The sequence below is a fragment of the Apteryx rowi genome, unplaced genomic scaffold (assembly GCF_003343035.1).
Source record: "Apteryx rowi isolate R43461 unplaced genomic scaffold, aptRow1 scaffold_415, whole genome shotgun sequence".
Taxonomy (NCBI): domain Eukaryota; kingdom Metazoa; phylum Chordata; class Aves; order Apterygiformes; family Apterygidae; genus Apteryx; species Apteryx rowi.
The window spans coordinates 73,637-91,727 of record NW_020450650.1 but is presented as its reverse complement, the minus strand read 5'-3'; the positions used below and the strand labels follow the sequence as shown (position 1 = coordinate 91,727).

Genomic DNA, 18,091 nt, shown 5'->3' with positions numbered 1-18,091 from the left:
CTCCCAGCCGCTGGCCCCAGGCCTCCCGACGCGTAGGAGCGCAGCTGTAATGCCGGGGACAGTAGCGTAGCACAGATAAAAATGAAGATCTCATTTTCTGCACGCGTTTAGAAATGCAACTTTGATCTCGGGAGATGGAATGGGTGAGGGGAAGGAGAGAGACTGATTTGTGCTACTTTTTTTTCTTCTTCAGGGAGAGAGAGAGGAGGGGAAAACGTGATCCTGCGAGAGGAGGAGGAGAGGGAGAATATGTGATATGCTGCCAGTGTGCAGCAGCAGCACCAAGCAGGTGTGGCTGGGAGGGTTCCCGATAAGAGCTGCGTGCTGCTGCCCTTACAGGTTAGTGCTGCCAGTTCCTCTCCCTGCTGTAGGAGAAAGAGGGGCAGCATGTCCCGAAATCCCCTGGTGGGAGCTGCAGCTTGTGTTCCCTGCCCTATGGCAGCAGTGATTTTTGTGCCCATGAGGTGAGGGAGAAAGACTTGTGGGCTCCCAGCTTATCTGTGTGGAAGTGGGGTGAGCAACAGGGAGGCTGTGCTCCTCCCAGCACCGGTGCAGCCGCTCCTGGAGCGTGCCGTGAGAGGTTACAGGYGCCGGGTTATGTCACCTTTCTCTGTGCTGGCCCAGCTCTTTGAGGATGGGGGCAGTACGAGCTATGCTGCTTGCACCATGAATTGCTAGTGGTCAGGAAACGTTCAGAAAAAGAAAGTCGTCTTTTTTTTTCTTTTAACTATACTTCTGCTTTTCAGCCATTGACTTCAACTGCATACTTCTTTTTGGAAATGGTCCTTCCATCAGATCCCCAGTCCCACTTTGCTGTGGGAATATTTGCACTGCTCTAGAGCTGTGGCTCCCACCCGTGGCACACGGGCAGTGAATCTTCACGACTGCCGGTTGCCACAAGTAATTTAACATGTGAATGCATCTGCAAGTGGCAGCACCAGGTCCCGTGGCTCAGGGAAATTTGGGAACTGCAGCTGTATACTGGTGTATTTCTACACTTAATAAAGTTGTSTGTCCTTTTTTTTGTGTTCAGGATGTGTAAAGAATAAGTGCCAAGCGCCAAAATGAGCGTGACGTCGTGGTTCTTGGTGAGCAGTACTGGCATTCGCCACCGGCTCCCTCGGGAGATGATATTTGTCGGCAGAGATGACTGTGAATTGATGCTCCAGGTAATACCATGGTTTTGTTATTTCTTCTGGAGATACAGTAGATGCAAATGTAATGCTGGGGATCAGTAAGATGTTACATGTTTTCTTCGAATGAAATCTTTTAAAATAAACTTTTTTTTTATGCTGTCTGCTGTTCCCATGAAGACTTGAGATATTCATGAAAGTGCAAGTGAGGTTTCTTTCAAATAACCATGTCATCAGATGGATAGGAGCTGTACTGGTGGGAGATTAATCAAATCGAACAGATTAACTATCTTGTTAGTTGGAAGTAGTAAGCAAAGATACACCATTCTGTCCTGATCTGTAAGTGATTATGTTACTGTTTTTGTAGCTTTTAGTATGTGTACTGTTCACTAGTATGTGTGATTTGGAGGGGGCTGGAAATAGTTTTTTTTGTTAGTCTATTTTTTCTCTCTAATTCAAGTTTGATTAAATTGTCAGTGCTTATATCTCTCACTTAGTTTTTTTTTTAAGATGGTAGGAAATACTGATGTTTAGCAGAGAAACTCCAGCTGTGCTGGTGGTGTCCTCTTGTTGCCAAAGTAATTGTGTTACTCCTGCAAACTTGCAACTTGGGTTAGTACTTTCCATACCAGCATGTCTCTTTGCTGGGCCTAATCCAACTTGTCTGAAGTGTTGACTGTGGTCTGATGTCTGACAGCATAAAGTAATGGACCTCGCTCCAAACAGACGGGGCTGGAATCTCGCAAAGAGCCTTTGACAGGAGCAGCTCCGCTCAGGGATTTGTGCAAGCTCAGGATCAAAATTAATATTTCAGCTAGGCCCATGCCGTGAATGTCCACGTGGCTGTTGGTGGCAACATTAGAAAGCAACCTCATGCCCACAGGGACTCCCTTCCCCGTGGTTCCCGCTGCTGACCTGTGCAAAGGTATTTCCTAAATGCTTTTGCTAATCTTCTGCCAGGCAGGCTGCGTTTGTAATTACTCCAGGGATTTTGTATGGTATGTGAGCAGGAGGTCTCTTTAGGGGGTAGAAGTTCTCATTGTACGAGGTGTACTTAGAAGGCAGTTGTTTGCTAAGGTGTTGTCTAGCTGTAATAAAACTTTATGGTCACAGAAGGAAAGCTTGCAGTATTTGTACTGCTGTGCTAGTTGGCAGTTAATGAAATGGCTAGGCTGCAGTGATGGAGTCTGAAGCATACTCTAAATCTCTTGTTTAGGTTTTCCCATGAATCATGCTATCTTTTATTTCATGTTTCCACATGTCTGACTGGTGAGACATGCAGAGGCTATTAAAAATGTCCTAATATTTTCTGTAAGTCTGTATTTGACTGCTCAAAAACCTGACTGCCTTGTTCTCTTGTGACTAAAAGGGAGAAAATGTATACAGTGGCTTTAGTTTTCAAAAATGGACTGAACATTAGGTTGTCCACCTTAAGACCCTTTGAAGGTACTGGAATTTTCTTTATGGTCAGGGTTCATCATTCTGAAAATCACAAATCTCAAGCTGTGCACCCCGAAATAAAAGTACCTAAATTTCAGTCATGCTTAAAATGTGCTGCTTATTTCAGGGTTAACTGGATAGTGTGGACTGTGAACCGCTCCGTACCACATGGAGTATTTCATGCTGCTTTGCAAGTCTGGGCTGGCTTGCCAGTGTTGCATGTGGACTAGCAACCTTGTGTCACTGTAAATTTGTCATGCTCTTTTCCACAAAGTAAGCAAAGTGGATTCTGGGAGGAGCCAGCAGTATCTGAGAGGAATGAGTTGTATTTGGGGACTCAAAGGTGGTGGTAGGAAAGGAGGTTTTCATTATTTAGCCAGAACGAAGGCTCCGCACTGTCTGTAAAAGCCAGCTGCTTATGTTCATGGATGAATGACATGTGACCCTTTATAAACATTATTATTTTACTGTCTCCAGTAATAAAGCTGTTTCTAAGATCACATGTCAGGTTTCATTTTGAACAGCACAGTGCTTTTTTTTTTTTTTCCTGGCCTTTTGCTTATGAAGATGTTTTTCAGAGCTACCTTAGGCTCCAGATGACATGCTTTTGTAGTAAGACTCGGTGCAGAAGAGAGACTGCAAGCACACACTTGATATCCAAGCCAAGTTGTGTGTGAGCAGATGGAGGATGAGATCTAAAAATAGACTTTTTTCCTACTGTGACTGTCCATGTCACAAAACTGTTGGGCAGACTGGCACAACCGTTTGTCTTGGGGAAAGCTTAAGAAGCAGGGAGGTCATCCAGAGCAGACGGACAAAGCTCTCTGCAGTGATGTTCCTACCTGTCATGTTCCCGTGTGGGGCTACAGTGGGACTGACCCAGAAACTGTATATTCACTGCACAGTTTCCTTGCTTATATGTTTCAAGATACTGGCATTTAATCCCTTCAGGTGTACAGTTGGGAACAGACTGGCATTGTCTGGGGAATGGACTGGATGACCTGGTCAGTGTTTTTCATCCCAAAGATTATTGCCACTTAGTGATTTCATTGTGCTATGGTTGGTGGTTCCCTGTTGAGACCTTGTGTATTAGACCGTGCGCAAACACATGACACAAAGATAACCCTTGTCCGGGAGAGCTTGCAGTCTGGCCTTTCTCATTTTACTGTTTTAGGCGTTTCTTGTCTTTTGATATTTTCTTGGCAATGTTGCCTCAAGGTACCAGATCCCTAAAAAACCAAAAAATGATGGCTTTGTCACTGAACAGTAAAGCTTCACTTTCACTTGCATTTACTTGTTTCATACAGGTACTAGAATTGCATTCTAGTTAACAAAGAGAGGAAGAAAACCACAGTCTTCAAGCTTAAAATTAAGTAGGTTTGATAGTGGAGAAACATAATCTACCTTGAAATCTTCTATACCTGCTAATAGGATTAGAAATATTTTAAATGTTTTTGCAGTATTGTAAAGCTTCTTGTACAAGTAAATGTGAGATTTATATTGGGTTTGAACGTTACATGGCATTTTCTCCCTTGCATTAAAGTAATCGGGCATGCACAGTGTTAGGCCTAGTCAAGAGCTCAATTCTCTCATTTTTCTGAAGCACAATACTTGATTCCTTTAATAGTTTCATAGGCTTCCTTAAGTCAACAAGCAGCAAGGTTATGGAGTCCAGACCTTGACAGACCTGTAAGAAATGCATGGTTTTTTTATAAATCTTGGTGGGAGTAGGGGAATAATTCTCTGAAAACATTTACTTTGGGGAATGCTACTTTGGAGAAGTAAGAGCTTTTCATGACAAACAAGAATGAAGTAATTCCCTCCCCCCAACATTTTTCATGGGAAATGTAATTGCCAGTTTTATCAGCTTTGATCATTTGCTTAATGTGATGGATATGTACCGGGGGATGTAAACCTCCCGCAAACGGAAAATTTTTACTTAAATGTTAAAACTTTCCCCCCACCCCTAAACAAAACAACTTTTTATATTTTTAACAAATGTAAATATTTAACAGAAGAGTAAAGCAGTTTCATGACTTCCGTATTTTTTTTTTTTGAGAGAGATTTTTATTAAAAAATCTGGGAAAGTAAACGTTTAACCAGTGCTGCCTTGAGTATTTGCTGCTTTTTAGAACAAAGGTTTGGGCACGTTCTTGTAYGCTGTGCGTGAGTGTGCACCCGTGAGCGTGCGTTACAGCGGGAGTTGGTGCAGGTGGCATGGTGCTTTTTGTCTTAGGTGTGGTCTCTGTCTTGCGTGTCGTTTAAGGCAGCTTGGCATTTACTGTTACAATACTCCGTTTTCAAGTGCTTGTGACTTTGCTGAACTTTGTAACTGTTTGAGTTGAGAGTTTATATTCTGGGTGTCTGTTTTAGGCAATATGCTCTGGAAGAGATCAGCTCAGTTCTGTAGTCTTCTCTGAGAACAAGTGCAGGAAAAATGCTGTTTCCTTCATGTAAAATATTTAGAAGTAAGTTTAACCTGTTCTTTGAAGTGCTGGTGCTGTGGAGCCAGGGGCTTGACATTTTTCAAGAGGGAGTTTCTAGGTCAGGGATGTTGCTTTCTCCCATCAATAATCTAAATACATTTGGCCAAGGTCCAAGCCTTTGAAAATAGTTGAAGCTTGCGTGTGGTCAATAGGGACTTATTATTTTAGGAAATGTTTCATTTGGGAGCGAGGTTGGTATAGGGAGAGATTAAATGAGAAACAAAGAGGACAGGACTATCGCAGGTTGGGCAAAGAGGAACTAAATGCAGAGATGCAAGAGAACAGACTTTCAGTGTGAGAACAATTGTCCTAGATTAAATCAAGGTGCATCTTGCTCAGTATCCTGACTCAGACAGGGGTCAAAAGAAGCTGTCGAGGAAAGTGTGAGGACGAGCTAAGAGTATAATGATACTTGCAGAATACTTGCTTAGCCTCCAACAGTTTGCATCTTGGGGAGCCACAGGCCAGCTCTTTGCATTTAATTGTGAATTTCTATTCCATGACAGTTAACCTGGAGGGGGGGATTAGGATGATTTGGCTGCGCAGGGAGGTGTTACAAGAAGCTCCTGTGTGTACAACATGAGAGGAGGAGCAAAGAGTGGGGAAGCAGCAGGGCTCAAAGAGGTGGAGGATGATAAATACGGAGCGGAAGCAGGTCAGTGTGGGGAAAGTGGGTGTTGAGCTGCTGAGCATCATCTCCCCTCGACCTGAGGTTGGCTCAAGGCTTGCTTTTATTCTGGTGTCAGCAAATAGCTGTGAAAGCTACTAGCCAAGCATCTGTCACTGATCCATGTGGGACATCGCATGTTGCTTATGGTATCAATTAGTCAGTTAAGCAGCAGGGGGTTGTGAGCTGAACATACGAGTCTGTCCTGCTGGTGAACTGAATAAACGGTAATTTGATACTGCTTGAATGGACGTCTTCCTCTTTTTAGCTTGCTTTGGTAAAAAGCTAGGAGATTGCACGTGTTCCAGGCATTAAAAGAGCATTCTTATGATTGCTAAGTTAAGTGTTTATAACTGCAAAGCAATTATGACATTCCAGTGTGAAGCTTGCCTGTGTGCTCCTGCTTCTACCCCTGCGTACACAGGCATGAAGATGCAATCTGTCGCTGTGTCATTACCTGATTCCTTTTCCCCACAGGATCTGTTCCTTGTTTGGTACACAGGATGCGTGGTGTGCTCTGCAAATAATACAGTGCAACTGTGAGCTCAATGTGTACGCTATGACTGGTCAAATCAAAGTTTCATTGGCCTGGCATGTCCTACCTTCCCCAGACCATACGTGGTAACGTGTCTTTCTATGCAGCTTAGTACATGTATACATAAACAAGTGTGAATTGGTGTGGTATAGTTTGTCTACAGAATTACGCTGGGAGGAAGCAGATGGAGTGAAGTTGGTAGGTTGTGTTTTTCCTGATGCTTCTAGGTGGATTCACTGGTACGCAGAAGTCTTATCCCTCTGTCTGTAAAATACTTCTGTGTTGGGGGCCCTCAGCAGAAGTTACGGGGAATCTTCTCTCGCTTTGKTGTGCTGACCTCCTTCCCTGTTGAAGTGCAGGGGTGGAGTGGGAAGCTCTAGCTAGGACAGGGCTGTGCCCTGCTCATGCTGTTTTGCTGCAGTTATCCAGAGGGTGTAAACCGGCACCTAAGTCAGTTTGTGGGCATTAAGAATTGCCGGGATCCTGAGACATTTGTTTATTAGGTGTCACAAGGGAAGTAAGTGTCTTGCGGGCAGATAGGAAGGGTTCTGCCTTGGGAAGTCTCTGCTTTTTGATGGACAGTGTTTCCAGGTGGCTGGGCAGCAGCAATGAGATGAGGGATGCACATCCTGTACTTTCAAGCATAACGTTGCTTTTTTGGCTTTTGCGTCTCTCATTGTTTCCTGTTTAAGTTGTCTAAGGAAATGTGGTTTTTAGGAGGCTGGAGACATGGCAGGACCTGTGAAGACAGGATAGGCAAACCTGGGAGGAGAGTTGGTTGCTGGAGGCAGAGTAGAAAGAGGTGGTTAACGGCGGCACAGCCTGAAATAGGTAGATGCTTGGGCACCTGAAGCTGAAGAAGAGTTAAGAGAAGGGAGCAAAGGTGTTGGTTCTCTCATGCCAAAGAAATGCACTGCAGACAGCTGGTTCCTGGGGGACGAGAGGGCTGCACATACTCGGCGAGGAGCCTGCTGAGTGAGGGATTTTTGTTCCTGTGCTGAATGGATGGGGAAAGAGGGGACCTTCTCCATGTCAGGGGCCAAACTGTGCTCTGAAATCCTCATCCAGGCATTAGCACACAGCGCAACTGTGCTATAAAAAGACACCCCACCTTCTCTCCCACCCAAGATTTTGGCTTTTCCACGCCTCCTGTGTGAAGCAAAGTGAAAGCCAGCCCATCTGTGGGCTGCGTATTCCCTGCCTCCAGTTAGGGCCTGACCTTGCATCTCTCGATCGGTGCTTCATTTCAAGGAAGGGCAACCAGCAAGCAGAAACCACTTCTACCTCAAAACAATGGGTTAAATTGTTATAGGAACTATGCCAGCTTCCAAATCCYTTTGCCAAGCTGTGGGGATTACAGTTTCATTTTCCTGGGGGATTTCTTTTCTTTTGTTCAGTGCCTTATATTTGCATGAACAGTCAGGCCCTGGTCTTGCAACAGATCTACTAAGTCTGTGATCTTGACTGCAGCAAAGCTGAAGGCAGGAGGCTCTGAAGCTTGGAAGCTAAAATGTGGGCTCAGCGCTGAAATGAGGGTGGCTACACTTCCTAAGAGACGTTTGTCTGCTTAGGCAGAATCATTTAGAAACCAACACATGCCCTTGGGAGCAATCAGCCCGCCTGTGTGGGGGTGTCTCCCTTGTAATGGCCTGAGGCAGGATAGAGCAGTCACCGAGATTCTGGAAAAGTACTGAAGTGACCAATATACAAAACTATATTAAATGCATAGTGAAGGAAGGGGGAAAACTAGTGTTCATTTGTCATTAAATGTTACCCAGGGTTTTTCTTTTGAGGAACAAAAAGCATGTTTCAGGCCAGAATATAAGTGTGGGGTCTTTTTATTATTATTTTTATTTTTTAGATGGCTTTGCCTGTCTTTCTTCTAAAGTGGGACACTGGAGAGGTTTGTATTTCCTTACTGGGATACTTGTGCAGAGCACAGTACTGGCAGAAATGTAACCTGTTCACTATGGAAAGTATTTGAGCAAATGTTTATTGCGTGTTGCTACCAGAGCACTGCAGTTATCTAGTGCCAGACATGCACGGCAGGCTGCAGTTAGGAATAGGGAAACTGCTCTCGCTTGTTTATTTTATCTCCAATTCCACGATGCCTCGCGGCACTGGCAGGGCTGAGGTCCAAATCTCTCAACCCTGAGCAGTAGGTTTTTGCCCATGGGAACTCTGCTGAGGAAAAAAGCAGAATCTGTATCTAGGTAGACAGCTGAGCTGCGTCTGCTCCCTGACCCTTTGGGGATATGTAGGCTGCCTTGCTGTGTTTCTCCTCCTGCCTTCCCAAGCAGGTCTTGTTTCCTTGTGGGTTTTGTTTGGTATCTCTGCAGCTCATGTTTTCTTCCCCAGTGTTGAGTTCTGTATGTCAGACCCTTCCCCAAACACAAAGCTGTGGAGTGTCTGCTCTTTGCAGCATGCATAGCCAGTGTGTGTGATATTTTCTTCCATGGAGACTCCTGCATACTTTTAAAGCTACTTTGCTGTAAAGCTACTTTGCCCCATGCTAAGCAGGGGACTCGTGCTGATCTGATGCTTGCACTTTTGAGAATCACAAGCATGCTGCTTGGTTTAATGTCTGATTGTAGACTGATGCAAAGTGTTGGTATAGGTATAGGATTTTACTCATGGAGTAAAATTCCTATCTGTGATTTGGAGATATTGCCTGTTTAATATAATTTTGGAGGAAAGGGTAGTTATAAAATACCCCTCTTTTCAGATGTGTGCAGCATGTGCATTTTGTCCAATAGGTATTTAAAACATGATGCATTGAAGATAGTATGATGGAGAAGCAGGACAGCCTTATATTAGGAAGTGATTTTTATGTCTGGAAATGCAAGCCCTGGATGAGTTTAGTATAGTATCAAATCACCATCCACATTTTTCATTCAGAAAAGGTAAATGTTATTATTCAGAAAAGCACACATTGTGTTTTCCTGAGGAGGTGTTTTCATTCAGTAACAGGTCCAGTGTCGGGACATGGTGAGAACTCTGTGTTCTTCCTTCATTCCCACCCTCTCAGTGTGTAGCCTTATTTTTTGCCTGCGAATCACTTGTGTTTAGGAGATCTCTGTTCCCTGCCTTCTTTCCCTGCCCTCAGTTTCATCTGAGGTGCTGCAGCTCTGGTTTTGTTTGGTTGCAAGCAGAATCCAAGTGATTCTTATAGTAGTCAAAAACCACTTTTCACTCTCTTAGAAGTGCTTCTCCAGAGAAACAGATTAGGTGCTAGGGTGAACCAGTTATGTCTTATTTTTAACTTTTGGGTATAGGCATTTCTGGTTTCTTAGCACTTGATTGTCATTGGAAGTTCACATAGTGGTTTTCCACTTGAGCAGTATGTTCTCCCCGCCCCCTGCATCCTTCCAAATACATCGATCAGTTTTGTCTTTTGTTGTGGAGGTTGCGACTGAGTGTGATCAAGGCTCAGTATTCAGTGCAAATGTATATTTAAACTGGGGAGTCCTCTTTACATTTGTGATTCAGTCAACTTTATTGCAACTTTTCAGTTTATAGCTGCATAAAAGCCTTTCCAGTGGAGCTGCAGACTTTTGAGAAGTCCACACCCGTAGACCACTCTATAGCATGCGTGGACTTAGGTGTCTTAAATCGCCTTCTGTCATCCAAGGGTTCATGGATTAGAAACCACTGAACTGCTAGTCTGAAGTGACTTAGCAGGACTGCTTTTGTGCTCTCACCCGTTGGCGGTCTGGAAACGGGTGAGTCTTTTGTTTGGAAGTGGGATTGAGGCGTTCTGCTCCTTTCCAAGAACAAAAGAATGATCAGCCTTTAGGTTGCTGCTGTCAGTGCAAGAAAGAGCAGTTGATGGTAAATGTAAGTCACGCCAAAATAAACAGCACCTTCATTCTCAAATAGGAGTGACCTTTGGCAGCTCTGCATTGAAATAAATAAGGTGCAATTTTAGTTATTTTAAGTTTGGTTTCCTTGGAGACAAGCCCTTAGGAACTCCTGTTGTAGTTCTTGTGAAGTTTGCTGTTTTAACATAAACAAAACTGAGAAAAATCCTCTCTTCTGCACAAAAGCCTGAAATTTCACTACTATCTGTGTAACAGTTTGCCATGTTCTTTAAAGAGATGCTGAGAGGTAGTTCCAGGACTGTGGCACAGATTCTGCCTTCTACCATTTTGACTCGTTCCGCAAAGTGCGGTCTGAATACAGATGAAACTTTGTTGGAACATGGGAAATCATGACATAAATTTATTCCTTTGGTGACCTATCCTTGTTTTTATGTAGAGGAACATCAAAGCACTGGAATTCCTCTCTGCTTCCCTGTGATGATCCTTGCCTGGTTTAGAAGCCCTGATTGGCTCTACTCAGCTGTTGTAAAATACAGTAGTCTAAAGGCTGTGCTAACTTATATCAGGGTCGGATCCAGGGCAAACTGAAGTTTTGGGAGACAGCTGTTCCCTGAGGTAAACCTTCTTCTGAAGGAGCTGTGGCTTGGTACAAGATTGAATCTGCCTTCATTTTTTCTCTGCGCTGACTTTTTGGGGTTAAAGACTTTCTGTCATTGGAAGGGGGCTAAAGGGATAGTTAGGTCTTTAAATTCTGTTAACCTTTAAATTAATTTCTTTGCGACATGCTAAAAAAATGCTAAAGCAAACTCTGCTACGAGAGGTGTTCAACGGTCTTGAAACTGCCTCTCAGCATCTCTTTTGTCGTCTTTGTTTCTCACTTTGGGGGCAATGGCCATGTGTCCTGAACGCACAGCCATGTAGTCTTTGGCACTGAGAAACCGCGGGTGAGGTTGTGACATTTCCGGCTCTGGGCGAGTGGAAGGGGAGAAGCATGTGGGTGTCGGTGCCGTGGTGGGGGAGGCCTGCAGCGGTGACCCTTGCAGATATGCTTCAGTTCAGACCCCTGTTTGCCTCTGCTGTTCTCCATTTTCATATCTCCCCATGTCTCCTGGTGCAAAGTATGTGCCCTCGGGAATGAAGACCTGTGAAATGGCATCATATAAAGGCCTGTTACTGGTGAAAGGGGGGATTCCCACCCGTGCCGTGCATGGGGATGGTCTTCCTGCTCAGATTTGTGAGTCTGGGGCAGTGAGCCTTCGCAGGAGTCCCAGCCCAGGCTCAGTGCCCATGAGGCCTGAYGGTTGTGGGAATGGACCGTGGTGGGCAGGGAGATGAAGGAGCCCCCCTCGCATCCTTCCCTGCAGGGTTTGAGGGACCGTGTGGCAGGTCAGGTCCACCCCAGCCCATGGAGCATCAGCTCCGGGGATGTGCAAGGCTGTGGCTGGAGGCGGTCCCATCCGGCAGGTCCTGGGCAGCATCCACAGACCCTCCTGAGGTAAGGATGGGAACTGATCGCCAGGTGTACCTGACTCAGCCACTTGGGTGCTTCCACAGTAGACTAACAAGCTGCATCTAATGTGATTGGTAATGGAGAGAAGCAGCATCTTCGCACTGCAGATGCATGAGATGTGGGCCTGCCTGTTTGGGGTAAGAGGTTATAGCCAAGCGTGGAAGCCACATGAGACGCCCAAGGTCCATGTGCCTGTCCCTCGTTGGAGGGCCTTGCTGTGCGTTGCTTCCTGCATTTAGGGCTTGGTATAACAGGAGGTAGGAGTGGGATGTCCCCAAATGTGTTGTCTTCATTTGTTCCACCAGCTGTCAGTCATTTTTTTGTGACATGATTGCTGTTTTGACAGCACCATTCAGGCACCAAAGCCTTTAGCTCTGCCTCGTTTTTCAGCTGGGATTTGTGTGAACTGGCACTGCTTGTAAAGTCAGCAGCGTACGGATAACTGTATTGCTGATGCAGCTGGACCTGCTCTCTCCCCTCTCCTCCTGCCTCCGCTTGCATGTTGTAGATGATGTCAGGAGTGTCGCAAAGTGGAAGGGCAGTGTTCTGGCCGAGTATGTGCTTGCTTTGTATTGATACTTCGGGGTTCTTCTGGAGGACAGGTCTCCTGGGTTGACATGTGCTCTGCAAGGAGAGGAGCTGACATTTTGTCAGCTATTGGGATATTGTCAGTGTACTTGACATCAGCAGGGAAAAAGAAATTCTTGCAAATGGTAACAGTTTGTCAGGAAAAAGCCTCTGTGTTTTCATCAAGGAATTCTGAAACAGTGAGTGAAAGAGAGTGGTACTGTGAAAACCAGAGTGTTCGTGCTTCGGAAAGGGAGCAACTTTCCTTTTCCGCGAGACCTGGTTGGTTGATGCCCAGGAAGAGGAGAATTATTTGGCTTGGAGTCTGACTTGTCTCCCTACTTTGGTAGCTGCTCTTCCTTTCAGTCGGTCTGTCAGAGAGGTTTCTGCAACGTGTACACGTGTTGATGGATTTACTTGGATTGACTAGTTTCAGTCACTGGTTGCAGTCAGCTCCAGCAAGAGTCAAATTATCAGAGGAAAAGGGCAAGGAGTCTAAATAAAGAAGATCTGGTGTCTTTATAGCTATAACACTTATGTCATATTTCAAAACTATTAAGAGATTTTGTTTTAACACTCCCTTCAGAAAACAGTCCAACAGTACTCCCCTTGAAGTGTCATTCTGTGCTTTGAAGAAATGTTTGGTATGTGTGGATTGCGACAAAGTCAATGGGACCAAATCACTGTCCAGTTCAGTGTTCCCAAAGCTGTTTTTAAATTCAAAGTTTCCTAGAGTAGCTTGCTTTCTTATCCTGAGTTTAGTAACCTTCCTCCAACTTGGAAAACATCCTAGAATTTAAATCAACTCCAGCACATAGTCCTGGAAACAATATACATTGTTGTGAGTAAGTTTGATTTGTAAGTTAAGGAAACAATTTTCTCTTTCCCTTTGAAAAATAGGAAGAAATCATCCCAAATAGGAATGTCCCCAGTGTTGAGGCCACCAGCTTCAGCTGGTGAAAGATGAAGCTCTTCCAGTTTGCACTGGCTGAGAACCTGCCCCCCAGGCTTTCAGTGTGACTGGTTTTGTTTTCAGTGTGTATTGATACACTATATTGAAATCCTGGCATAGTCTTGACAGCTTTCAGTGATTTTTCACRTGAATAGCGTATTGTCTTCAGTGGACTGTTTAGAACAACCATGGACGCGTTTGATGTTTATCCTTTGGTTATTTATGGTAGTAATAATGTCTAATCCTTTGTGCTTCTCTCCCTCTTCCCTTCCCATCCCCCCTGTATCAGGTTAGTTTAATGTCTAAATGTTGCTTTGATTAAATTGTCTCTTATGCCTGACCAGCCTCACGTTCATTGTTTTCATTTCCAGTCCCGCAGTGTTGATAAGCAGCATGCTGTAATCAACTATGACAAGGAGAAAGATGAGCACTGGGTGAAAGATCTTGGGAGCTTAAATGGCGTAAGTAGCAAACCTGGCTGATGGAGGGGCACACACAGCGTGCTGAGTCTGCAAGCACTTGTGCACATACTTAACACTACCGTTAGACACTTTGGGGGTCACTTCAACTATTGACTAAGCATACATAATTTGCACTGCCTGAGACAGAGGTCATGCAGTATCTCATTTTAGAAGAGGAAAGCTTTGGTAAAGGAATATTGTATTCCATCCACCTTCCTTCTGATGTCCTTACTGACCCCTTCAGGGTTCACAAAATCAAAGAGCTTTTTGAAAAAGAGGGGAGGAAATAACTTCAAACTCATTTTGGGGGTGTTAATGTTAAACTGGTGAAGATTCTTGAGCAGCTGTTCAGCGTGAGCAGGGTGACCTTTTGGCAACTCAGTTGTCAGAGGATGGAGTGATTTATGGGATAGTGAGCCATTTAATTTCTTTGGGAGAAACTGTTTAATACCACCCTTTTTTGATTAAAAAAAAAAATTGCTATTTTGCCTGCCTTAAGTTTGATCCGTTGTTAAGACCGAGGAATAATGTGAGCCCAGAACAGGGAGCTGAGACAGCCTGAATCTTAATCCTTGCTCTGGTCCTGATTCATGCAGTAGTCTTAGGCAACTCAGTGAGAGCTTGGCTGCCTGTGTGAGTTCTGCGATTTTTAAATACGTCATAATAGTTAAAACTGGCCTGAGCTCTACAGCATGCCTTTTTTTGTTGCTTCTTCATACCAGTGGAGCTATTCTTCTTCTGGAGCAAGAGTAAGCTGGATTCACACGACTATGTTCGCAGTAGGGGTTGTACTGTGATCATTGTTTTGAGCTTAAAAACAGAAGCCCGCCACCATCCTAACCACAGAAACACTGGGTTAACCCAGAAACTGTTGCAAATACTGTGGGTAAAGCAGACCTCAACCTTTCTGCCATTGCTGGCATCTGAAAACAGCAAGAATGAGTATTAATCCTTCTTGACCTAATAGCTAAAGGCAGAGAGCTTTCTGAAATCATAAGTATTTCTGATAACAGGTCTTGGCTCTAGCTGGATCCCTGTTTCAAAGCCTGTGATAGAATTAACTTATGGTGGCAAAATAACAGCTTAAAATTCTGCTTGCAGAAAGAGAAGGCTCATATCACTTCTTTCTTCAAAGGCCAACGAGTGCAAATTTACAACATTTAATAATAGAATTGTGCTCTGAGGGGCAGTGAATTAAAAAGAAATTACAACAGTGCCTATCTTCTAGAGTTGGTCAAACAAACTTCTGTTGGAGAAGGCTGTTGTGACCAAACTGAATGTATTCTGTGTTAAAGAAATGTGCCCTTATTTGAAAACTTTCAAAAATAGGAAGTCTTTGTCTTTTAACCAGCTTCACTGCTTTTATTCTGAAATTACAGAGTAGCTGGTGAACAGGCCTATAAATTGCCAGGAAGCTAGGGGCCATTGTTTGCTGAGGTTCTAGCTTCCCATTCTAGTATTTATTTTTTTCTGCTGTTAATACTTGGTCTTATCATGCATGTTTGACTTGGTGAGGGGAGAAGGGGGAGAAAGCTGTGCCTCAGTGATGAAAGTATGTTAACTCATTTTCTAACATAATTTTGGTTCTTCAAAGGTGTGCTGGATGGTATTGAGGCTACAAAAACCCAACTGAGGGTTCCCAGTCTGTAAGGCTGTGTGAATCCCATCTTGCAGTATAGGATAAGTCCCAGTGTCTGCAAATGCCCTCCTCTAGCCCAAGGTGCAGCTAGGTGCCTAGTCCCCATCAGCATCCTGACACTTCTTCGCATGAGTTCCCAATTAATTTTTATTTGGCCTGGTTTATTACAGAAGCAAACAAGATTATTTGCAAAAGATAACACGTGCTCAATTTGTTCCTCCGTTGTTCTGTAAGAATTGCTCCTTATACGACCCCCTTGGAGTGCAGGCATTGGAGATGTCTGGGCTTTGTTTGCAGCTTTGAAGTATATTTCCTGCACCTTTATAAGGGTAGTTGTTTCTTTGGGCCTCAATTACCTGTCTGGGACATAGGAAAAATCAGTATGGGAATCCCTTGAGTGAGGGGCCTATTGTTTGCTTTTAATCTGGTACTGATATATGGTGTCTTGGAAAATGTGGCCTCAGACATCATGGTGATGCCACTGCAAATACTTGTTTTCCTGTGCATTTGCATTTCCCCCTTCCTTCATGGAAGGCCTTGCTTGTTAAAGCATCAGGCCTTGGAGGCTGACACCAGTCTTGTTTGACGCATAGTGAAACACTGATTCCCAATGCAGGTTCAACCCAGTAATTGGATTATGAATTGCTTTAGCTTTTACCACAACGTATGCTGTTCTTGCTGTTTGTGAAGGGAGGAGGAGAACCAGAAGCATCTGAAGTTCCTAACTTCAGGCACCTCATTTACTTGTTTAAATCAGGGACTAAAATTCAGTTTGCAGTTGGTAGAAGATGAACCGCCCTTGAGGTGCCTTCAGAGCAGCTTGCTCGTAGTGCTGTTTGCAGGAGGGCATGGGTGCGTTCCAGCTGGTTACACAGCCCTGACCCTCTGAGATATGTCACCTTGATATGCTCTGTCAAAACCATTTCTGTGCTTCTTTCTTGCAGACGTTCGTGAATGACGTGAGGATTCCTGACCAGAAGTACATCACCCTAAAACTGAACGATGTCATTCGCTTCGGCTATGATATCCTTGTCTGAGGATGCAGTGAGACGCAATCTTTGTTTGGGTTTTGTGCTGTCCGCTGCGTGGAGAGTTAGCAGTGCTAACTGTGGCTAATGACTAAGGGTGTTTATTTTGCCTCCTGGAGTCTTTGGATGGCTCGTCAGCTTTTGTTTCTCCACCATGGACCTGATTCAGAGCGTATTAATCATGATGCCTGATGACTTTATTGGGCTTTGAATCAGGCCCTGCACTGGCAATAGTGACTGTGGAGGTGCTGTTTCAGTGTCTTCCGGTCTCTTCCTCTCTTGGGAAGGGTTGTTTGTTTTGTTTTTTCTTTTTTCTTTTTTGTCTGGGATCCCTGGGTGGCAACTGTAGCTGGTACCAGCCTGGGAGAAAACATGTGTTATACACTTTTGTAACACTAACATTTTCCTATTTTTATCATCTGACTTTATATTTTTTTAATCATTCCACCCARATGCTTGCTTGCAGATGATTTGAGCACACAGTTCTTCATCATTAAATATCTTGCTTTGGGGCTAGCAGTCAGACCCTTGGCTTTTTATTGATTAAAGTTGAATCTTGCAAATTGCTTCTGCCACAAAATGCAAGAGTAAATCTCCTGTTAGCAATAACAAATTTCACCTCTGTCAGGAGGAGGCCAGGCTACCTTTACTGCTTTGGTTAAAAAAGTACAAATACTGCTAGAGTCTGCTAAAATACCTTTACCTTCATCCCTTTTCTTTTTATCCTGATGTGACTATATGACTGGCTATAAGCATATATGTTGAAATGCCTTCCTCAGCCTATATATCAACAGCGGTAAGTAGAACTGCCTTTTCTCAGTGTTATCATTTTCAGAATAACAGTTTCAGTTGCCTCTAACTGCCAAATGTTACCCGTTTAGGGTGAATTTAGAAATAGTGTCTGCTCTAGGTTTTTTCCTTTCTTTTGTGGGAAACTTCCCTTAAAACAGTCCAGACATTTGTGAGAATAGAGGCAGGTAGTAAGTTTTACTGTGGGAGGGGAGGGGGGGAAATCTGTTATTGCTTAGAAAACTCTTGTGCATCCTTGACCCCAAGGCCACATTCTTGTGCCTTTTGTTGTCTCCATGATAATCCATGTGTGCTTGGCCGTGCCGTAACCCTTGAAATATTTCTGAGCTTGCTGGAGGCATGAACCAGTGAAGAGAGCGGATTTGCTGAGCCTTCATGCTCTTGCAGGGATCTGAGAACCTCGGGTCTAAGCTGCGATGGTGCTGGAGTACTCTCTGTTGGAAACAGGGATGCTTCTACTGATCTGTGTGTAATTCAGGGTCTGCTGGAAAAGAGGCTTTTCTAGACCTTTTATAAAATCGTATTTTTGGACTTGGTTTCTTCATGTCTCTTCTTCCCGTTTTATAGGTAATAGATCTTATCTTCACAGTGGTATTGTTTTTTTGTTTTAAAAAGAGAGGGAGTTGCTAAATCATAAAAAAGCTGAAAAGGAGACTGATTATTTGCCTTCCAAGCTGGGTTTGAACAGGGTGCAGCTGATGAGGATTCAGACATACATGGGGGAAAAATGCTGAGTAGCCCCTTATTGAGTACTGAGCATTAAATGTGCACAAGCTTTGTCATGTGGGGCCGTGTAATTAAAGGTGGTGTCTCTGCACACATGTGATGAAGCACACTAAAGTCACATAGGCAACCTGAGTTCTAACTTTTCTTAACTTTGCAGCTTTGCAAATGTTCTTCTAATGTAGCTGGTTGTGTGTTTTCTAGTCTCTACATACGTAGGGAAACTCATAAAAGATTTGCTGTAAACTCTAGTTTAGCTAAGGCATAGGCCAGTGCCTAGAGCTTGGGTAGATTTTAATGGCTGTGTTACAGGTTTAAA

General features: G+C 44.1%; 1 protein-coding gene across 9 annotated transcripts in view; it reads left to right on the top strand.

Moving 5' to 3' along the window:
- The first annotated feature begins 233 nt into the window (after window positions 1-233).
- Window positions 234-18,091, top strand: part of CEP170B (centrosomal protein 170B) — a 58,437-nt gene continuing 40,579 nt past the window's right edge. For all 9 annotated transcript variants that reach the window (XM_026075954.1, XM_026075953.1, XM_026075952.1 and 6 more), the window contains exons 1-4: window positions 234-339; window positions 1,034-1,169; window positions 13,483-13,572; window positions 16,156-16,234. In XM_026075954.1, coding sequence (XP_025931739.1) covers window positions 1,065-1,169; window positions 13,483-13,572; window positions 16,156-16,234 — 274 coding nt within the window. In that variant the 5' untranslated portion in view covers window positions 234-339; window positions 1,034-1,064. The remainder of the gene's footprint in view (window positions 340-1,033; window positions 1,170-13,482; window positions 13,573-16,155; window positions 16,235-18,091) is intronic.